Source organism: Chelonoidis abingdonii, chromosome 22 (assembly GCF_003597395.2).
Source record: "Chelonoidis abingdonii isolate Lonesome George chromosome 22, CheloAbing_2.0, whole genome shotgun sequence".
NCBI classification, from domain to species: Eukaryota; Metazoa; Chordata; order Testudines; family Testudinidae; genus Chelonoidis; species Chelonoidis abingdonii.
The window spans coordinates 20,605,465-20,629,691 of NC_133790.1; the positions used below are offsets into that span (position 1 = coordinate 20,605,465).

At 38.1% G+C, this 24,227-nt stretch overlaps 1 protein-coding gene across 8 annotated transcripts in view; it reads left to right on the forward strand.

The window, feature by feature from the left end:
- The window catches only part of CABIN1 (calcineurin binding protein 1), a 222,795-nt gene that overhangs the window by 168,599 nt on the left and 29,969 nt on the right, over positions 1–24,227 (forward strand). For 7 of the 8 annotated variants that reach the window (XM_032801282.2, XM_075060054.1, XM_075060057.1 and 4 more), the window contains 4 exons: positions 2,495–2,658; positions 4,777–4,873; positions 6,394–7,038; positions 7,857–7,931. In XM_032801282.2, the coding sequence (XP_032657173.1) occupies positions 2,495–2,658; positions 4,777–4,873; positions 6,394–7,038; positions 7,857–7,931 (981 nt within the window). Of the gene's footprint in view, positions 1–2,494; positions 2,659–4,776; positions 4,874–6,393; positions 7,039–7,856; positions 7,932–22,428; positions 22,712–24,227 lie in introns of those variants that run through there. The other variant, XM_032801285.2, reaches the window with a different exon arrangement.

The window sequence follows — 24,227 nt, forward strand, 5'->3', positions numbered from 1 at the left end:
GTGTATGATTAATTTATAAATGAACAATAAATTGACTTGTAGGGCTGCATCAGCTCGGAAGACTGTTTTTATCTACTTGTGTGTTGCCATCATTGAGGTCAACTAACTTTTGAGGATTTGGTGGGAACCAGTTTAATGATAACCTTGCTGCTTTGTGTATCCTCTTTAGAATTGGTGCATCCAGGTGAAGCCAAGAAGCATAGTCACAGGACTTTAATATTTTAAAAATATTTACAGCCAAGAGACCTTTCTCTCTACAGACTTATTTTGTGCGTTCAGAAAGCTTTCAATGCAATATTTCACTTTTAATCTACAAGGTCAATAAGTGTTAGATAGTGAGCTGCTTGATAGCACAGTTTTATCAAAACATAGAGAATGATTGTGAAAAGTAACAGTTGGGGATGGAGCAGGAGTGGGCAAACTGTGGCTCGGGGGCCACATCTGGCCCTTCAGATGTTTTAATCCGGCCCTCACGCTCTCACCGGAGAGTGGGGTCCACGCCTCCATGTAAGAGCTGGAGGGGTGGGACATGCTGCTGTTTCCAGGAGCTGCTTGAGGTAAGCACCGCCTGGAGCCTGGAACCCTGACCACCTCCCACACCACAACTCCCTGCCCCAGTCCTGATTCCTCTCTCCACCCCTCCGAACCCCTCGGTCCCAGCCCGGGGTACCCTCCTGCATCCCCAACCCCTCATCCCCAACCCCATCCCAGAGCCCTCACACACACCTCGCACTCCAACCCCCTGCCTCATCCCAGAGCCCCCCTCCCACATCCTGAACTCCTCATTTCTGGCCCCAACCCCCAATTTTGTGAGCATTCATGGCCTGCTGTACAATTTCCATTCCCAGATGTGACCCTCAGGCCAAAAAGTTTGCCTACCTCTGGGGTGGAGGGAAGTGACAGTAATACCACAAAGGTCCATCTCAGAACAATTGTAGTTACTATTCTGTTTACCTGGAATAAGTAATCTGTAATAAAGGGATGAAGTTTTCTGATAAAGTTGGAAGAAGCAGAAGGAAGAATGGGGAAGTGTTGATATAAAAAAGGATGGCTGGAAAAAAGAGCACTGTGGAAAGCAAGAGAAGGAAAAGTCTGCAGGACAACCTCTGTGCATTATGCATAGCTCAAGTCAGTGCTTCTCTTTTGAAAACATGGCCCTCAAATAGTGGGGAGTATAAGAGGTTTACAAATGTTTAAATAAATTATATGGGGTGGAACTGCAAATTCACCAAAAAGGAGTAGGAGGGAGACCTACTGTGGACAGGCTTTTTACATAACTGTTTTTGATGTTCAGCTGTCATATGTTCTTTGCTGTAATCAGTTTCTTCACTTCCACCTTGTAATAAATTCTAAAGAACTTTGCTCACATTTAAAGTACACCTAAAATTAGCAAAACTAAGACCTTTAAACAAAAATGAAAGATTAAATATTTGTATGACTTGCTCTCTGGACAAGTTTGAAAAGCGGGGTTCACCTCTTTAGCAGGTATTCTCAATTCAGTGAGATTCATCCTACAACATTATTAAATGGCATGGTCAAGATGAGGATTCCATTCTGCAGATGTACCCCTCGAGAATTTCTATCATTGAACAAGGGAAATAGTGGGAGAGTTGGTATTGGCATAGCAACAGTAGTATTTGTTGTTCAGATGGCCCCAGTCCAGACAGTCAGTGATCTCTGCCATCACTACTGATGTATGGATATAGTTTGAACATAATTTTTTAAATCTGATTAACATCCATCTTAAATACATCTTATTAATATGGGGGAGGAAGTCCCCTCAGATTTGTTAAGCATTGCAAAATCCATGCTGACTAGTCATAATTTAATGATAACTGTCCATTTGACACAAGTGTCTTTCCCAAAGATTCCTTTGGCTCTTGAGATTTAGTTAAGAGTTCAGGATGTGAGCACAAGTGTGTTTAAAATTTGCCAGTGGGGAAATTGAATTGTAAGGAATCACATTATTGGTACCAGACCAAAGGTTGGTTGCTCCATGGCTAATGCTTGGCAACCACCAAGCAGGTGAAGCCTTTATGCTAACAGTCTATTTGAAGATACACTCCTACAATAGCTGGCTGACAGTTGTGAGTCTCTGAATTAGATCGGGAAAAAAAATTTTCACGCATTCAAGGATAGGCTAGCTTGTCTTGTTTGCTAATGAGATTTGGTTTCTGTAAAACCAAAACACTAAAACCTTTGAATTTAGGCAAGGTTGAGAAAAAACCCTCATAATATTTAACCTCCTCTTGCCTTTTTCAGGAATTGGTTGGCAAATATATCTAAGGTGCGTACTGTGGATTCTGTGAGACTCTGTTCCTTATCCAAATTTTCTTATATAAAGAACTGTTGCACTAGTTCATCCTTGTAACCCATCTCATGCTGAAACAATATCCACAGAATGCAGAGAAACCTGGTCCATATTTTTAGTTTTCTGTTCTGTCTTTTATTACAGATCCATCTTTAGAGATTTCTTCTCTTGATTTCTTTGCAGGGAATCTGGCGAATCCCCGTGGATGAAATTGACCGCCCAGGCAGCTTTGCATCTCATATGAACCGCTCCATTGTCTTGCTGTTGAATGTCCTGTCTCAGCTCAAGGATTACAACACCCTGCTGAAAGTCTCGTCCATGCTGCAGAGGACACCTGATCAGGGAAAGTGAGGCCTTAAGTTTAGTCTTCACTTAGCAAACCTTTTCTTTCCATTTTGAATATTCTTCCCTCCTTGCTCCCCCCCCCCCCATTTTTCTGTTTCTTTGGAAAAATCCTTAACTGATTTAAAAAATAAAAATAAAACCCCGATCTATAACACCATAAATTACATTTCTGTTGAAGGAAGAATATATTTCAAGAGAGTGAATTAATATAGTTCTGAGGCAGTTTGACTATGCTTAAAAATGGTGTTGAGACATATGACTCCTGGGGTCAGATTCTTATCCCTGCTAGAGCTGCTTTACACTCCTCCAGCACAAAGCAGTCATTGAGCTGCCTTACCTGACCTGAGGAGTCCTCTTATATGAGAAGAACCATAGGTGTCCTAGAGGCACCATAGTAGTATATACTGCCCCTTTCCTCCCCTCTGGCACAGGAGGCATGTTCAGGAGTTGAGGCTCAGACACTCCTGTGTCCCTGCAATTCCTAAGTGACTGACTAGCCCCTAACTGGCTCTTGGCAACTGCCACAATGTAGGAGTTAATCTAATATAGGAGTGATCTAATTTTAATTACATTAATTTTATTTGAAAGAATGCCATTTTAATGTTTGCTGCGTATATAGGCAGAAAGGTCATAATTTAAATATTGCAGGGTAAATTAAAAACACAGTAAAATTCCAGTTGGTTACTGAGAAGGAAATATGTACAGGATGCAGTTTTTAAGAAATTCAAATTAAGATGCATGGTAACAAGCTGTAGTGGCTGGAAACATTACACAGCTCACTGTGTATGTTTTTCAGTGTATGAGAGCTTGTGAGTTTGCATATGGTGCAGTACATTCATGTATATGTGATCACATGTTCAGCAAAGTTGCAGCCAAAAATATGTTAATTTTTAGCATATCAAAAGTACTGGAGGACAGAAGGCTTTAAATTTATACCAGGCCGGTCCATGGCTGTGTTCAAAGTGCAGCATAATCATTTACTGAAGTTTAGAGTATTCTTAACGTGTCTAAAATATGGTCCGCTTGTGCCAACCAGAGCAAGCTATAGCCATGTGAGGTGCCTGTAAGTGAAAATATTGGGGTATATATAGCATGTGCCAGTTATATTTGATATTTTTAGTTTTACTAAAGGAGGTTTTTCTTTATGACTTTAACCTAATTCAAATAAACTGTCCATTGTAATAAATCAGAGAATTGTCATCAATTCAGTAATCATTCATTTGAAAAACAAAACCGAAAATGGTTTGATTAGGTAAATGCTATAAAAATACATATTATAGTTGGTGCATTTCTGACTAAATGTAGTTCCTGCATTTGTAGCCAGTTCTGGTTATAAATAGTCAACTTTAAGGCTGAAATGCTGTTTTTCATCACACTGGATGTGTGAAGCTGGTTGCTGAGAACGTTTTCTCTGAAAACTTTTCCTTTTAAAGTGAAATACACAATTAGGAATTGCAACTCAGTGAGGCTACAGTGTTTCATTGGGGTGGGTTAAATATGTAGTTTAAGTAGGTTCTACCCAATTCACATCACTTTTCTGTGGCACTTAATGTAAATAGTTAGGATTTAATGTAAAATAATAATTAAGAATCGTATGCGTTAATTCACTAGCTTTTTAACTCTGGAAATCTGGATTCAAAGGCATCTTGGAACACAAGTGAAAATAATCTGCTGATCTTCCCTTAGCCTCAAATGGACATTTATCCATGTTACAAAAGCCACCTCGCAATGCAACCTAATTCTGCATAATTGACATCCTCTCTCAGGAGAGGTCTAGATTTTGACTAACGAAGATTGTGTAGGCCAGAATTTGACGGGTATTGAAGAGTTGTTTGGGAAAATTTGTGCACAATTTCCCACATTTTTCACACCCATAGATAATAGTATCAGTGTCCTGCCAATATAAATACCGTTCTCCACAAAGTGCCTGTCAAACTTGGGAGGGATATGGGGGAAGTTTGAAGCAGTTTGGTGTAGAAGTGTAAATTTTTGCTGGCTTTTTTCCTGCAACATCTGTTCTAAACAGATGTTATTTTTTTAGAAAGTTTATATTTATTAGTTCTTGTTTTTAAAACCCTAGAACTTTTTGATGCTTAATTTCCTTTCTCATTGTGGCATAGGAAGTACTTACGGGATGCAGATCGCCAGGTTCTTGCACAAAGAGCCTTTGTTCTCACAGTGAAAGTATTGGAGGACACACTCAACGAGCTGACAGAGGTAAGAAAGCATCTGTGCAACTGTCCAGACAACTTCAGTGGTGCAGTGCAGTGGTGGCCTGTTGCTCAGTCGTGCAAACCAGAGATGTTCATGAAGAGTGGGTTTGATTCTGCTTTTCCTTAAACTTGTGGAAGTCAGAAGTAACTGCTCTTACCCCCACGCAATTCCATTAGTGTAAAAACAATGCTAGTGAGCATAATCTGGCCCAGGATCTTTCGTTAGCACAACCAGAGGCTCTGCTAGCAGAATAGCCCTAGACTCTGTAGGTCTGGATTTGTTTCTTTAATACTTTTTCTTCACAGCCACATGCATGTTATGTTTATAGCCCCTTTCATTAAGTGGTATCAGATTCCAGTCATGTTGTGAAAGGAATAAAAGAATAGCCATATGTCTCTCTGAAAAAGAGCTAAACTGCTGAATCAGTGAGCATCCAACATTCCATATTATTTGCAAGTTAAATCAGTATCAGGGTTTGTCTGCATGGCAAGTCACTATGTGGCAAGCCAGCATGCCAATCTACAGCACATCAGCTTTTCTCGCGGTAGCATCCCATGTGGACACTGATACAGTACAATGAAAGTCCTAGAGTAGAGCACGCCATGCTGCATTCCGGTTGCAGTGTAGCAGTGTCCACGTTGATGTTAACTGTGCAGCAAGTTAGTGTGCTGTAGAGTCACATCCTGGCTTGCCGTGCAGTAATTTGCTGTGTAGATAAATCCTCAGACTAACTTTCCTGGAACTTGGAAGCATATTAGGCAAACAAATCAAGGGAAGAGCTCTGGTCTAAGGATTTCTTTGGTTAAGAAGAGTTCAAGCTACTAAACTCATTGAAAACACATTTGAAGGAGTTAGACCTTTGTATGTAGTGCAGTTCTTCCATCTGGGTGTAGTAAGAATGACAGCAATAGCATTTTATATCAGCTGTGGTCTGAAAGAGGAGAAGGTATACTCTGGTGATATTCCAAAGATAGATTTCACTACTGCAAATCATAACATTCAAATGTTAGATCAGAGTCCATGATACCTTTTAAGCCTCTAACCACAAGAGAAGGTTATGTCTTAGAAACCAAAATGAAGATTATGAAATTGATGTTAGTGTTTAGGTGCCAAAAGAAATAATTTGGTTTTGGTTGCAGTACGATGGGGGAAATTTCTAGCTATTTAAACCCTGATTTTACCTAATCAAATATATGGCATAGACTGAAGCAGCAAAAGGAAATCTAAGGATAAAATAAACCTGCCATTGCATTTTTTATTCAGTTTGTGCTATTGTTTCAACTGTGGTCTTTTCATCAGAATATTATAACCAGCCTTAAAGCTAGTGACTTGAATTTTAACTGATTTTTTTTTTAGGACTAAGCAAGAATGAACACTAAATAAACTCATTCTCTTTAGCACCAAAGACAGCAACACAACAATGATCCTTATTGTCAGTCTTCATGTTACCTGTAGTTAGCTTTTCAAATGCTAAGCTTCTTCTGATTTCAGTGATAATTAAAAAGGATGATCTTTTTTTAAAGGTTTCAGAAAATCAAAGTTCCAAATCTTGTAGCCTTGCATTAGGAAAGATGACAACAGACGTTTCCAACAAAGCTAGTGCTGAAGAGGGGAAGGAGGTCCTTCCCAAAAAGCCAGCTTTCTCTGATGGAGCAGTATGTGGTACTGAGAATGGAGTAAAAGAAGTGACCCAGGGACGAACCGTCAATGCTATGGACACATTAGAACAAGAGGATAAGAATGACAAGGAGATGAAAGAGGTCCTCAGGCCTGGCTCAGTTGAGCCCATGGATTTTGATGGATATTCCAAAGACCTTGAAAAAATTGATTCTTCTTTTAAACATACTGAGCCAGATCCTGTTCAGTCTGGCAGGAATTCAAAGGACAAAACCCCTGAAAGCAGGACTGCAGAACTCTCCCTGGAAGAGTTAAGTATCAGCTCAAAACAGCAGCAACAGCAATCAACTAAAGGAACAGTTCAGGCAGCACCTGCAGAGGAAGCTGTCCAGAGGTCAAACAGAAAGAGGAAGTTACTAGATGATGCAGAGTCTGGGAAAACTCTGTTACTGGATGCCTACCGGGTGTGGCAACAAGGTCAGAAGGTCGTGGCCTATGACCTGGGCAGGATTGAGAAGATCATGTCAGAAACATACATGCTGATTAAACAGGCAAGTGATTTTACTATCAGTTCAACTTTCTCTGTAGATTATGGGCAAACAGCTTCCTCTGTTACCTGAAGAAGAGCTCTCTGTCTCTCTCTAAACTTGTCTCTCTTCAATAGAAATTGCTCCAATAGAAGATATTACCTCACCCACCTTGTCTCTGTTACCATTGTCATTTTATGACTCAGATGGCAGGGAGTTATTATTAATCAAAATATGTCACCTATGTTAGGAACATAAATCCCTAATGCATCCTTACTTTGGAGCTCTTAATTTTTGGAGTTGCATCATGTCCTATCTGTAAGGTAAAGTACATTAAAACAACTACTTTTAACAAACATTTTTGGTTTATGTTCTTGGCAGAGAGGGTGCAGGAGGGACTATCTTTTTCGCTTCCTTGGTCAGTAGAGTTCACTGATAGTTGATGCACTTGGGCAATAGGGAGAGTGGGCCTTCAGCACTTCCGAGCTTGAAATTTTGCAGTGGCTTTGTTAGCATAAAGTCTGGATCTGCCTATTGCACTGGTGACATATTAATCAATCTGCTTAAACCAGAGCGCAACAGTGAACACCGTATCCAACAAAATATAAAAGGAGCCGCATATTTCAGATGGCCTCATACCATCCCACCAAACTGCCTCTGGGCAAGGGGGCACTTTGCTACAGAGTCTCTTGCTGGGACAAGGGCATTGTTTGCAGGATGCAAAGTTACACCCACACTGTGTTGGAACTCAAGGGCCTGCTTCTGCTGCACTGAAATCATTGTTAGCTTTTCTGCCAGTTACTAAATCATCCTGGCTTCATCAAGTGTCCTCCTTTATTCAGGTGGATGAGGAAGCAGCCTTGGAACAGGCAGTCAAGTTCTGTCAGGTTCATATGGGAGCCTCAGCACAGAAACAGGTAAGCACTAAAACATTCTTTCATTCCTTTACCATCACCAACACTGTTATTTTATGGTCTGATAGTTAGCATTCTAGGGTCTTTCAGGGTCTTTAAGTCTTGTAAGAAACATCTACTTCCTCTTAACATTGTTTTTGAGGAACAAGTATCGTTGGAGATCGGGCGGAGGGAGGAGAGGTTTCACACTTTGAATGTTTAATCAAGTGTTTGTTGCTAAGGATAATTCAATTCTTATTTGTTTCTTAGCCCTTTGTCACATTTCCTTTTTTCTATGTCCACTAGCTGAAATTTATTTATCTAACTCTTTATACTCTCTTTCCCCTCATCAATTTTTATGATATCAGTCATTACAAAGGCTGTTGCGGGATTGTGATGACTTGTAATCTATTGCACAATTGAAGTGACCTGATTTAAGATGAGAGACGTAGGTAGCTAACAGTGGAAATCACAGTGATTTCCGTACTTTTACAATGACTCCTCTATCTAAATCTTCTAAACCTTTGGACCAGCAGCAGCAGATCTGTATGTATTGTTACATGTAAAAGTCTCATTTTTCATGGTCACCCAGCAACTCTGTGGTTTCTGGGTTGTACTCCAAGCAACAGCTGTGGAACCTGAAGGCAGATGGTTATTTACCTGCCCTTGGAGAGAGACCTAAAGCCAAGAAGAAAGAGCAAACAGGTCAGTAGGTGTGTCCTATGGTGATTCATGTTGCTGGCAAACCACAGAGTTGACAAAACGACAGGATTTTATGTTTATAGCATCAGCACACATGGATTAAGAGCAGAAATAGTGATTCTGAAGTCCAGCTAGAAAAAGTAAAATACATCTTTGAAAAATCCCAGTGTGCTTACTCAATAGCCAGTTTTTAAATATTACTCAGCTGCCTTATACAGTATTTCAAAATATAAAAATCTAGCTATATTATTGAGTGACAGCCCTCAAAAATGTATGAACAGTAAACACAAACTTGTTTGAAATATTTAAAGAAGTCCAAGTTAGAAACTTTTTATTGCTTTCTTATGATATAAAGTGGTAGAAGTAGTATTTTAAAATTGTAAAACTAGATACAAAAAGTGCTACTGGCTGAGATTTTCTGCACCAAAAATGTAGAATTGTGTATACATACTGAGCCAAATTCAGCCATGACTTAAATACAATATATTCCTCATTCATAAGAACATTGAAAAATGGATGAAAGTGGTAAAATTGTGTATCTTGTATCAGTTTGGTATTTAATGGGGGTTGCAAAATGAGTATAACTTACACACCATAGAGTCTGGAGCAGGAAAAGAACTAACGAGGATGAAAGATAAGCTGGAGGTATACTTTCTCCTACACCTACCCATATAGTTGCTTTTCTTGCTACAATCCCACACACATCTCCTAGATCAGTAAGCTGCATTCATTTTTCACATCTACTGAATACCTAATCAATACAAGTTATATCACCTGTTTTACAGTCTACTTAGACCACCAGTTAAAGTTGCTGATTTTGGCCCAGAGACTTGCATTGTGGGTTCGTCTGCTTACTCTCCTTACCTTATGGCCAATTTTATGTGCCTGCTTGTATGTCTCAAACTATAAAGATAAATTCCCCTGTTCTAAATAACTTTGAGACCCCTAGTTGTGAATTTGTTTCGTCTATTCCGCCTGTTTTGCTTATGATGCTGCCAAGATATGTGAAGTGTCAGACCTCTTCTGTGTCAATCCCAGAATGGTCCCTTAGAACATATGCTAACTACTTTTGCTAAACTATCTGTTTGATCTTGTATTTAGCTGTGGCGCTCTAAGTACCTTTCCCAGACATGAGAGAGAGCTCTATGTAGCTCGAAAGCTTGCCCCTCTCACCAACAGAAGTTGGTCCAGTGAAAGGTATTACCTCACCTACTAGGGCTCGCTAATCCCAGAAACTGTTGTTGGGGTTGATACTCATGGTTTTAGTTTTCTTAGTGTTGATTTTCAGCCCTAGTAACATATGTCTGGAGATTGTTTGTTTTAGCTTGCTTATCTTTGTGGGTATGGGACAGCAAGCTGATGTTATTTGCAAAGATAGGGTCTTCTAGTTTCTGTGTGAAAGTCTGTTGCAAACCCCTGGGCTGTTTGTGGATTTTCTCATTAGCCAATCTGTTACTAATAGGAAAGTCATCTGTGACATAAGATGTACTTGTCTGATGCCGGTAGTTACCTTGAGTGGCTTAGTCAGTTTGTTGTTATGTATTACTTGGCATGTTATATTTTCATAGAAGCTTTGAAGAATAATCACAGATTTCTGGGGGATTCCATAGTGATGCAGCAATTTCCAATAGACAGTTCTATCTACTGTGTCAAAGTCTTTTTAGAAATCTATTAAATTCATGTAGAGCGATGACTGACTACAATTCGATCAACAGTTCTATGATGATACATGGGGTTACTGTTTGATCTTTACATTACAGCCTGAATAATGTCAAACCCCACCCTCTCTCAAGAAGGCCACAAAGCTGTCACAATAGGAATGGGGATGAAGGTCTTTCTGATGAATGAATGGGTAACATGAAGACAGGAGGGCTTCTGTGTCATGCATTTAGGGCTTTCACTAATTCTGTCTCCTCAAAAGAAATGTTTTGCTGTGCTTGAGACAGGACTTTTCTTATAACTTAAGAACCGTAATTTATTAGCCCCAGGCACAATAACCAGAAATTTGCTTCTAGAATTAGCATTAGTCTGTGAACAAAGAGGTCAGAAACCAGAAGACAACTGAGCATATTGAACTTCTACAGTCACACCACTTGGGAATCTTTAAACCTGGGCTTCTATTCTATTTTTTTGATTAATCATTCCTTAGATGTAGAGTGCCATAACATAAATTAGAAAAATGAAAACCTGAAGCATTAGGATTACAGCAGCACTCATTAACTAAGATCCCTTTTCTTGTCTTGATAGAAGTTTGTCCTCTTCTGCTTGATATATGTATTACAAACACACCTTTTATTGTTCAGGTGCACTTGTAAAGTTAGCATGTCAAACAATGTCTCAGAGTGCAGTTGGTTTAAAGGCCTAGATCATTTGTCCTCACATAGACCAACTTAATTATTTTTTTTTTCTATTTGAGAGTTTTGGTGAAGATACTGGTTTAACGTTTTATGCTGCAAGAATTCTTCCCATTCTGCTAATACACAATACTCTCTACAGGTGTAGAATCTTAGAAGTGATGGTAGTGGATTTTAATTATTGGCATTATTAGCATTTATTAAAACAATTGTATTAACAAGATAAAACAAATTATCTCTTTCCTTCTCCTAGAAATATAAGCAGGCAAGAGAAGTAGGAGCAGATAGTCCAATGTGCTAAATGTTACACTTCTCATATAGTTGCAAGGACACTACATTTTATACTCTATTCAAGTTGTTTATGGAGTATTTTGCAATGCAACTTCATTTAAGAAGCAATTTGGCAAGTTCTTGAGAACTGATTGTTTGTTTGATTTCTTGAAGGAAGGAGGTAGAAGGAGGTGCAGGAGTCTCTCTTGATTTGATTTTCAGTGGAAGGTCTTGTTCTCTATATTGACCCCATCAGGTAGCCAGTAACATTTTCCTGTTAAAACTACACAAATGACTACAAATAGTGCAAGTGGCAATATAGCAGGGACTTTTTCTCTTCCCACATAGTCTACTCTTTAACTTGTTTCTTTATAAAGAAATCTGGGATCAGAAGGTAAATCATGTCTTTATTTTTCCTTTAAAACAAAAAATTTTAGTCTGATTTGTGACCTAGATTGTAAAACTAATATGCTGAGTAGTGAATTTCTTAAAACAAACCATGCTTTTGTTCAGAGTGCTTTGATTTAAATCATGATTTAAATAACCAAATGGAAAGCCTTGATTTAAATGATCAATTTTAATCAACTTTTCCATTTGTATTTCAGTTATTTTCTAAAGAAAGGTGCACTCTCATTGGTTGTGTTAACCATTAAAATATGTTGATTTACAACTAAATAGATCATTTGCACTAGATTTGGTACAACTTTTTGCTATCTAGGAAGGTTAACTATTACTAAATAACTACTAGTATGTGTGTATGTATGTATACATATATATGGAGAGAGAGAGAGAAATTATATAGCTCAGTATTTTCAGATTCTTATTAACTGAACATTTTGAGTGTGGCAGAAAATGGTGAATGATATATTGCTTATTTACTAGGTAATTAGCTTCTTGCTTGTGATTTGTGCAAAATCTTATTGGGATGGTAACTGGAATTTAATTAATCACACAAAATGGCATATCAAATTTATTTTTATTAAACAAAACAACCTTAAATGTTTTAAATACATAAACTTCTCTTATCAAAACATGTTTCACATTTACAGCTAAATTATTTATTAAACTGAGGCATTAACTGTAGTCAGTGAATTTAACTGATTATTTCACTTCAGCCTGGGAAAATATTCAAATATGCTTAAGTGAAAGTGACAGGAATTTGTATTGCTAGTTTCATCTAGCTCTTGAAATGAGACCATCTCTTCAGTTAGGCTGCCCTATTGTGCCATATTTATTAAGTTTGATCTCAAAAGTTAGATGTTTTTTCCTTAATTCTTTCTTTATATAGAAAAGCAGCCTTGAACTCAAAGTTTTATAGAGGCTCACAGATTCAGCATATTTATTTTTATTTAAATGTCTTAAGAGACTATAATATGTTTTGTATAACAGGCTTAATTTTAAAAAGAGAAACTTATAGTTTAAATGACAACATTAAAAAAATCTGATGTAAATAAAACATTTTATTTTTCTTTCAAAAACAATTGATTTTTATCCATCCTGCTGTTGTTCCATACTGGAAATAACTTGCTGCTAAGTAGAGTTTTGAGAAGGTTAGCATGACCAATTGAGTTATGTTAGTTTTCGGATGCTAAGATTCTGGGAATGTGACTAGTTTACCACCAGATCCTCTAGCAAAGTCATGCAATATTCGGTCACGTAGCTAAAGTCTGAGATGGGAGAACACTGCAAACAAATATAGTCTTGAAAGCAACTGTTAGAGCAGATTTGATGTCAGAGTACACTGGAACAAAACAGGTTCTCCTAGTAAGTCATTTCTAATAAAACTTACTTTCTAATTTAACATATGCCTTTCTTCAGAGCCTTCTAGGAACTCCCTTTTGGGAAGGTGGAAATCTGAATTTTAGAGATTATTCAACATAGTCAGTTTGAGACTTTTCTGCTGGGGATCTGATCTTGAATAGCATGGAGGTGACGTATTATTGCTAGTTCAAAGCCATGAATTAATATGCAGGCACTGGAATATTTGCTCTACAGGACATCTGTCTGGTTCCAATAGAGTGAATCCCGCTTTATCTCAAACCAGCAAATATTTACCTCCTGTGAACAAATGGTGCTAATGTGTAAAACAGCAGCAACCCAAGGAGAGAGGCCCATGTTACTGGAGGGTTTGGATGAGAAAATTGACTCACAAGATCTGTGATTTTTCTGTTGTTTTTATCAGTTTTTAACAAGCCAGTATGTCGGGTGTTTTCTTTCATGGCCACAGGTAGCACAGATTTTACCACCGTAACAGCCAATCAGCATGCATATTTGTTCTGAAGACTTTTATTGGCTGCCAGAACTAGTGACTGAATGGGATGTCCAATCAATACCTGCTTTTTTAAACTTTTTTCCAGCCCCATCAGGGAAGTTTTTCACCTGGCTTTTTGGCAGCATTGTTTTCAGGGGTGTTGGTATTGTCATGTCTCTTTAAAGATGAGCAGAAAATAAGTCAATACAAGTGTTCTAGCGATGCCAACTTAATCCCTGGTGAAGACACAGCAAGGTTGATGGAAGAATGCTTTTGTCGTCCTAGCTACCACCAGTCAAGGTGCTGGAGTTCCTTCAGTGACTGAAAAACCCCTTCAGTCACTGTAGGATGCATCTACATTATGGGGTTACAGGACATAACTCAGCAAAGCAGCTATGCCATTGAAGCCCCTCTAGTGTAGACAACCCCTAAAAGTTTGTTAAACTGTTACTTCTCTTATGTGATCTTATTCGGCGATATGGCAAAGAGAAACATTCCAATCATCTGAGAAAGTTAAGAGACGCAGAGAGGATTTGAACCAGTTTATTTTTATTTAAATTTGGCCAGTAGTTAAAAATGCACTTGCCAACCTAGCTTGAGAAATACAATACCATATATTTGTTTATATAATTATTTATTTGTATTTCCAAAGGACCAGGCCCCCATTTTGCCAGAACAAAAAGATAGTCCCTGCCCCTTAGTCTTAGTTTAAGACAAGAAACAACAGGAGGAGAAGACAGATGGGGGGCAGGAATTACTGATTAAAATGTATAAACAATTGATTAACTACATTTGCAGTTCTATAGTAAAAATGTTCAAAAGACCAAATAGCCAAGCTTAGCCAGTGTATTGCCTAAAGACAAAATAATACAATATGAAAAGGAGATATACATAGCCCTCCTTCTGGGAAACAATTCTTATCTCGCAGCATGTTCCTCTTACACAGTAATGGTATTTCGAAGATATACCCTCAAAATTACCTCTATTTATAGCAAGGTCGTGTACAAGACACAAGCACTTCAAATGTCACCTAAGATCCAACCCATCAGTTTGTACAAGTTCCTTAGTTTGTTGTTCTGTACCTTTCCTCATCTCTTGTTTACCACATTCCAGGTACCAATAGGCATGAAGGCAGCTCCCAAACTTGTACCAGGGCAAACCATTAACGTATCTTGCCTTTGCCAGTTTGATATTCACTAGTGCCAAAAGCTTCATTTAGCATTGCACAGTATATATCTTGACATAAACAAAAATGTTAACATAACTACCCACATGCTAAATATAATACAATATTAACGTGGTGTGTCCTACACCTACCATTTATTGGCTGAACAGAATACAAGGAAACAATGAGACAATAGCAACCTTCCTACCAAATATCTTGGATCCAAAGGGAAAGCTTTCCTCCAACCCTTATACAGTTTCTCTGAGAGCATCCTTTTTTTAGTGCTAGGTCCTAGGCCTCTACTTATTTGCCCCACAGCTCCACTACTCCAAGACTGGGACCTGGCTTCAGCACCATTGTTTCTCATTGTGGCTCCACTGAGTCCAAAAAAAAAATTGATCTTTTGTTGGATACTTTGCCCTTTTGGGATCTATGCAAACAGCATATGTTTTCAGTGACACAGGAAAGCCTTTTCAAAACAAGTCAGCATTATTAATCAACTGGAATACAGTATTTTAGGGTCTTTTGCTTAGAATGGAAAAGCAAAGCTTACACATGTCCATGCTGTCAGCACAACATGTTTCTTTGGTTCAAAAACATCCAGGACTCCATCCCTCCCACAGTCCTGGGCAGGAGAGTTCTTATTGCAGCCTCCTAACATCTTACTTCTTTGTTTCAAGCTCTAGTCATGCTGCTCTCTCGTGTTTTGCATCGCTTGGCTGACAGTTAGTGTCTGGTTGTTGGTCTTCTGTTATCTCTCCAAGGTAACTCCATCCATATGTTGACTGTTCTTGAGAGTTCATTCATATCAACCCAGACACCTACTCAACCAACACCCATTTCCTATTTCCTTGTCTCATAGGAGAAATTAACTTCTTCAGTCCTACTAGGTCACAATACAAAGTGAGTGGGAAAAACTATTCAAGTTCAAGAGCGTGTATGTGGTGGCACCAGAGAAGAGGAAATTGCAGTAGTCAAAACAGGAAATAACAAGACATGAAGAATAATTTCAGCAAAAGTAGGGTCAAATAAGGACAAATTCAGCTAATGTCCAAGAGACAGACCTGTGAGGTTTGCGAAGATAAAGATAGTAAAGGGAGATCTTCAGTATTTCTTGTTTTTGAAGTAGAGGTAAGGTACAACTTAGTGGAAGTGAGTAGAATAAGAGTAAAGAGAGGGAACTTTGATTTAAAACATTCAGTAGTAATAAATTATGGTGCTGTAAACCAAAGGGACTTAACAGATTACGTCAGACATATAGTTGAGAATTGAAAGATTAGAGAGAGAGTCAAAGAAGTTGTAGAATGGATTGTTTTCTGCACAAAAGCAACATCCAAACTTTATTGCAAGGCAATAAGAAATTTATTTTTGTTTTATCGGAATAACTTTTAATCTGAATATTGAACATTAGCTAAAATGAGCAAGGTCCATTTTTGAAAATTGATTTATTTCAGGTACTTTCTTACAGGAATTCTGCTGTGCTTCCTTACATTAAGATTTGTTTTAAAAGCTCTTTTTTTTTTTTATCATTATTAACATACATGAACTTTCAGTACAAGTGTTAAAATATCTTATTCAGAACCTATATTGGGTACCTTTTAAAAGACCAATTTGTTTCATCAACCTCTTATGATTATCTGCGTATTTATTATCTTCAGATTTAAAAAACGATAGCCATACCATAAAATCTGCTTGAGCCTGTGGTAAGGCTGCCTGTCTCTCCTCTCCACCCCCAGCCTTCCCCCCAACTGAAAGTGTTTCCCATACTTTATTTCTCTGTGCAACTAATTTTACGGAGATCTATACTTTTCCAAAAATAAGCTGCTATACAACTGGCTGCTAGCAGTAATTGTATTAAGATACCATTATATCAATGCACGGTATTAAGGAAAAAGCAAACAAATATGTTCAGATTTCGATGATCTTGAGCTGGACAAAACGTGCAGTATGTGCCTCAGTGCAGACATAAATATAATCTGAGAACACTAGATTTCCAGTTTCACAAAATATAAAGAGGAGTCACTTCAATTAAATAACACAGATACTCCATGTTTCTAAAACATAATTATATCTACTTTTATACTTCTGTAAATTGTTTGGAAGAGGTTTTCTACAGCACGTCCAGATTTACTCCATTAAGGCCTCAGGTACTGGCAAGTGTATATGAGTTTACAGAAGTAAATATGTGGTGCGGACATAGATATAAAATGCAAACCAAAACAAAAGATTGTTAGGGAGCATTTAATTTCTTCACAATATTTCTTAGTCACTAATTTTGCTGAGACAGAGTCTGCTGGTCATTAAAACATAGTGAAAGCCTCAGCTTTTTTAGCTAAGTAGTCGCTTGTCCTCTTGCTGAAACAATTTGGGGATTTTCCCTGCATCCAGTGAATTGGTTTGGTTGATGGGAGAACATGGGCAGTACTTATTGGAATGGATTGGGTGAGGTATATGCCACACATGCATTTTACATACATAGATATATATCGAGAAACCATGACAGTAAATCATAGGCATTTAAGCATTAGAGATGGAAGAGACACTTCAGATCATCTAGTTTGTTTTACCTGCAAATACAGAATTGTTCCTTTCAATATATTTTCTAGTACATTGTCCAGTCCACTGCTCTAGGGAGACTATTCTGTGGTATGATAGATCTTACCATCTGAAATGTTTTTCTGATATCCTACCTAAATGTTCTCCTTAATTTCATCCCACTGCTTATAAAATTATACCCCTTTGTACCACTCTAAATAGTTTTTCTCCCTTCGTGGTGTTTATACCCCTCAGAAGGTACTCTTAGTTGTTTAACAAAGCTATATATTTTTAGCTCTAATATTTTCTTATAGTCTCTGAAGTCAATGGGATTTTAAGCATGTGCTTAAAGTTAAACATATGGTTAACTACTTTGCTGACTTAAGGCCAAAGAAAGGAAATACCTTCTCCCTGCTCCAAGACTTGATGTTCCTGCGTGAGAGAGGCAACGTGAGCTACTGAGTAAGGTACTGGACTAGCACATGGGAGAGAGGGGTTCTAGTCACAGCTCTGTCCCAGATCTGCTGTGTCACCTTGGGCAAGATACTTCACTTTCTGTATCTGTTTCTCCTCCTACACTTTGGCTGTCTTGTCTGTTTAGATAGTAAGAAGGCAGGGACTGTCTTGATATGTTTTTGTTCAGTTTCTGGAACACTACAGACTGAGTCATAGTTTGTCTCTCTCAACCCTACTGTAATACAAACAATGATATATAGAATCCATCATCACATTGGCCTTTTTTGCTATTGTATTATATTGCAAATGCCTACTTAATTTCTTGTCCACTATCTCGTCTAGTATTCCATTCTCCGTCTCTTCCAGTTATATTGCTTTCCAGCTTTCTCCCTCTCCTTAAATATCTTTCATATTTTTTTCACCCCAGATATATTTATTGCATTTTTCCAAGTATTATTTTATTTCCTGTCCACATATCTAACATCCAAAGGGCACTCTCAATTATTTTTGTCCTCAAAATACTTCCCAAGTTACCAACATATGTGAATTTAATAAATATCCTGTTTACTTCCACTTCTGTATATTTCATGAAAAAATTAAATAAAACCAAACTTAACACTTGTCTGCTGTGGCACTCTTCCTAATCTGTACATTATTGTTTAACATTACTCAGTTTATGGTCTTTCAGGTAGATTTCATTCTATAACAAAATTCAGATCCAAACCTTTTTGAATTCATCTTGTGAGTAGGATTTCTCAACAGGGGTTTGGCTCTGTGCTCCAGCTCCGTTCCAGCTCCAGGCAAAAACTTACAGCTCCACTGCTCCAGAGCTGCTCTGCGCTTCAGCTCCGGGCTCCGCTCCAAAGCCCTGTTTCTCAAGACTTGTATATTAAATGTGTTTATAAAGTCGGAATATATTAGATATTATGCATTCTCTTCATTCACTGATTTTTTTATTTTTTTTTACTGAATTACACAATCAGATTTGTCTGGCATTGTTTGTTCTTTATAAATCATTGTTAATTGTTGTTCACAGTTCCATTATCTTCTAGTTATTTAATGATTCTCAGTAGTTATTTCATTGTTTCTTTGCTATAGTCATTTTTATGAAACCAGTATTACTAAAGAATACAGACTCCAGAATGTGAATGTTATATTTTAAGATAATGAGAATTAAATATGTAATTTCCTAGCCGTTATGATTGTGGAGAATCCTTAAAGGCTCAAAAAACAAACCCTAAAAGACATTTTGATGGGGAAAAAAATTAACCAGCTCTAAACAAAACCCCAAACCTCTTTTCTCGAATTCTGAATAGTTCTTTAATTAAGATTTTTCTCTTTTATCCAACTCATTCTTCATCATAATATGGTGAGGCCATAAGGAAGGGGGCAAAAGATGGCCTTTTTGATTAAAACACACAACTTGAGAATAAGGAAACCAAAGTTGTATTCCAACCTAATTCATAGACTTTGAGAGACCTTTGTTGAGTCACTTAACCACCTTACTTCATTGTGATAGAATGGTGACTCTTTCTTGGAAGGAGGTGGGCTGTAAGAAAAATACGTTAATAAAGGTTTTAATGTAAAGTGATGATAAAGGTACTAGCTATATTTATATATAAGGAGAGTTTTTGTGTAATAGCTTTTGGTTTTCTTCTGAGTCTAAGGGACTCTCTTTAAAAACTGAATTGCATTATGAAGGATAATTGTTTCCACTGCTTGGCCCAGATAATTTTTGAAGACAAAAAAGCCAAGAAAAATTGGAGCAGGGTGGAAAAAAATTCCTCTATATCTGATCTGAAAATACTTCACATTTTCCAGCCTTTTCTGAGTGTGATGTTGTAGCTGAAAGGGCTAATGTGATCTTTGGTTGTATAAACAGGGGAATCTCGAGAAGGAGTAAAGAGATTATTTTACCTCTGTATTTGGCACTGGTGCGTCCACTGTCCAGTTCTGGCGTCTACAATTCAAGAAATATGTTGATAAATTGGAAAGGGTTCAGAGAAGAGCCATGAGAATGATTAAACAATTGAAAAACATGTCTTTAGGGGTAGGCACGAGGAGCTCAATCTGTTCAGCTTAACAAGAGAAGGTTAAAGGTGACTTGATCAGTCTATAAGTACCTCCGTGGAGAACAAATAGTTGATAATGGGCTCTTTAATCTAGCAAGGAAAGGGAAAGAAGATCCAGTGGCTGAAAGTTGAAGCTAGGCAATTTCAGACTGTAAATAATAGCGTAAATTTTAACATCACTGACAATTTTGAAATCAAAGTTTGCGTTTATTTATTTATATTTTTAACAGTGTGCTCTACTTCAAAAAAGTAAGTCAGACAAGATGATCATAGTGGTCCCTTTATGTCTTGGAATCTATGAAACTTTCCTTCTAGCTGCCAAAAAAAAAAAAGTAAACTGTGACTATTGCTGAAAGAACAAAAGGAATAAGATCCTGCCCTATTGCTGAAAGAACAAAAGGAATAAGATCCTGTCTCAGAAATAGAAATATGCAATTTTTTAATAAAAATGGTAGCACCTGGTGAACTAGGGAGCCTTGTCCAGAGATAACTATAGAAAGCAGATGAAATCGCTCCTGGTGGTACTGTGGCAATAGCATATTGTAGCTTATCATGTAGTGTTAGCAAAAGTACAGTACTAAAAACCATTTTCTATCCTATGCTGGAGATTTTGGAACTCTACAAACAGAAACTTTCTCCTTCTCCATATACCTTTCAACCAGTAGCAGGTTCTCTCTTATCAGTGGAATAAATATCAGTCACTTTGCTATTTTCTTTTTGAAAGCATTGGAATTGCACCAGAAATGAATTTGGTCCACAGTCACACAGCAGTTGGAAAGGTGTTTGTTTTTCTCTGTGCTTCTTCCAATCTGGCTGCAGTCTTAGTCACAGATATTTGAAGTTTTGAAAGCAGTCTGCTACCTCTGAGAACTATAAGCTATATTTAGTCTTGCCAACTATTGTTCCCTTTACAGAGAACAAATGATTCCAAATAAATTAGCATACAGTTTGCTGTGACTCTCTGCTATCTAATTCTCTCTCAACAGGGTCTCTTCTTGCCTGACCATTCCTAATATTGCAAAGGGTTTAGATGAATGTTTGTTTGGGGATGCATTTATTATAGACCTACCTATGAAATTTCGAGGTTGATGGGAGGGAATTTCTTACAGGCTTTTCCATTGACTATTTGAGATTGAAGTTGTGAAATTAATGCGACCAATATAAAAAAGCGTTGCACTCTGAAAAATGTTAGAACTCTTATCTCTTTTCTTCATTTCTCCTAGGCAGGTACTTACAAGTAGCACTTTTATAAAGGTCAGAACAGAAACTTATGCAGCTTATGTAGTGTGATCACTGTTACAACTCTTGTATTTTCTAAATTTTCAGTTTACCTCTTTAATCTTAATTGAAATTGTGACATGGCAAGTAGCATGTAGAGGAAAAACAGACCTTCCTTAGTGACGTGCATGTGCTGGATATATTGTATGTTACCTATCCTTTCAGAGCTATTGAGAGAAATGATGTTTAAGTTACATAAATGTGTTAAAAATATATAAAATATCACAGGCATCTATTTCAGATAAAGATCGAATTTTAACTATCTGAAAAATATAAAACAGGTGCATGGGCAAAGCAGAATGTGAACTGAAATGGTAGGTTTGTGTCAAGGTTCCTTCCCCACTCTGAACTCTAAGGTACACATGTGGGGACCTGCATAAAAGCCCCCTAAGCTTATTCCTACCAGCTTAGGTTAAAACCTGATACTTTGCCACCACCAAGTGATTTAACAAGAAACAGGGAAAGGACCACTTGGAGTTCCTCTTCCCCCAAAATATTCCCCCAAGCCCTTACACCCTCTTTCCTGGGGAAGTTTGAGAATAATATCTAACCGATTGGTTACAAAAGTGATCAAAGACACAAACCCCTGGATCTTTGGACAATGGAAAAATCAATCAGGTTCTTAAAAAAAGGATTTTATTAAAAAGAAAAGGTAAAAATCATCTCTCTGTAAAATCAAGATGGAAAATAACTTTACAGGGTAATCAGATTCAGAGAGCCCAGAGGAACCCCCCTCTAGCCTTAGTTTCAAAGTTACAGCAAAACAGGGATACCTCCCTCTAGCAAAGGAGCATTCACAAGTTGAGAAAAACAAAGATAAGCTAACACACCTTGCCTGGCTATTAACTTACAAGTTTGAAATATGAGAGACTTGTTCAGAAAGATTTGGAAAACATGGATTGATGTCCGGTCCCTCTTAGTCCCAAGAGCGAACAACACCAAAACAAAGAGCACAAACAGAAGCCTTACTCCCCCCCGCCCATTTGAAAGTCTCTTGTCCCCTTATTGGTCCTTTGGGTCAGGTGTCAGCGACGTTACCTGAGCTTCTTAACCCTTTAGAGGTAAAAGGATTTTGGTGCCTCTGGCCAGGAGGGATTTTATAGTATTGTATACAGGAGTGTTGTTACCCTTCCCTTTATAGTTATGACAGTTTGTAAACATTTTTTTTCTCCAGGGAGAAATCTGATGAGACTATATCATTTGATCTGACTTGCATGTCCAGATATTCTTTTCATATTCGCACAATTTTACCTTGTCAATCTCTAAAAGGAACTGTTAAAAACCCTTTCCCAGGGATGGGGGAGAAATAAGTGAAACATTAAATAATTAGAAAATAAGCATCTCTTGCTCTGCCTCATGTGGTTCCCCCCCCCCCCTTGTTCCTCCCACTTGCTGCTAATTTTCATCTCCTCATTTTCTTTTCTTTCTACACATCAAGATGTCAGAGACTGCTTATGGAGCTGAAAGTGTTTTTCCTGAGTTGTCTGTAGGTTCTATTTAATGCAGCAGAGAGACAACAAGAAAAAGGGGAAGAAGAAGGTGGGACAGGGGGGACAAAAAAACGAGTTCTTTTAGATCTCACTCCTACCGAAGGGTGACTGTTTTGTTCACTGTTGCATTCACCAGTTACCATGGCATCCCCCTCTCACTTTGTACTGGAGGTGTACTCTCAGTGTAATTAACGGCTCTCCTCTCTCAGCCTGCAGCTGAAAACAATTGTTAAATGAACAAGAAGGAAAGAAAAAAAAAACACTTCTCCTTTTTAATTTATTAATATTTTTCACCCTACCATTTTACCTCTCTTGATCTGATAATTCTTTTGTTCACATATCAGAGGATTGATGGAATATGGAGTAGCCACCTGCTCAGAATGGGAGAGAAGGTCTTTGAATGCATGCGTTACATGAAGGAGTTGGTTAGGCTGGAATACAATTCAGATGACTGTATGTGTATGTTAGTTATAATTTTCCCTTTACAAAATGTTAGTCACAGGGCCGGCTTTAGGAAGTGCGGGGCCCAATTCAAATACCTGGTGGCATTACAGGTCTTCGGCGGCGGGTCCTTCGGTTGCTCCGGGTCTTCTGTGGCACTGAGGGACATGCTGCCGAAGACCTGGAGTGAGTGAATGACCTGCTGCCAACCCAGACCGCCACTGGGTGAGTAAAAATTAAAAAGTTAGGCTTTCTTCTTTAGGGAGCGGGGCCTCTTAGGCACGGAGCCCGATTCGGAGGAATTGGGGGAATTGGCCTAATGCCAGCCCTGGTTAGTCATAGAGTTTAAGACTACAAGGGACAACTGGATCATCCAGTCTGAGTTCCTGTATATCCCAGGCCACCACCATCCAGCACTCCCATGCTAAACCCAAGTTTGGAGGCCATGCTGAAGTTGAGATATGGTTCTTCAAGATATGGAGTATCATATTATGGGCATCTCTGCTAGTTCTAAAGGTACATTGGAGAAAGTTTAGACAGAAGTCTTGTTTCAAATATCACTATGGAGAAATGTAGAAAGACAATGTGAACAGATAGTTTTCAGCAAATAGAATTCTAGGGAGAAATAGGAGTGGTAATATAGTGCAACATGGCTACTGTTACCACTCCAGCACTCCATGTGATAGCTTCCAACTGCTGAGACTTCACATTCTGGTTGGTATTTTTCCAGAATGTGAATGAGTAAAGACTCCATCTACCAACAGGAAGACTGACACCATGCTGAAATCATTTCATTTAGGGTAAAATTTGAACCTGGAACTCAGAAGTGAAATAAGAGTGCTGTATCCTTCATACTACCAACTTTCTACAATTAGAAAATATTTATTGGGAAGCCTACACTGACTACTAAGTAAAATGTTTGCTTTTTCCTAAAGTTAAAGTCTGGATCTTATCTTTGTACCTTGTTGTTGAGTGTTGCAGATATCTTTGTATCCTTGAGGCTAAATGTCGTAAACTACTCCAGACATTTTATAGTTAATGAGCCTTGAGGACTTCTGTTATTTTCAGAATTTTGTCATATCCTGATAAAATAACAGTGCGTACAAGAAACAAGGCAAAAAGAAAACCCTGATTCTGTTGTCAATAGAGAACCTCAGAGATATAGTATAAAGGGTAAAACACAGCAGATAGTTTACTCTAAGCCAGGTGTAGTACTCGATTTCTTTACTACTTGTTGTCTCCACACCGAAGTGCCTTACAGAAAAACTGCAAGGAATTTTTTCTTGAGCTTATACTCCAGGAGAAG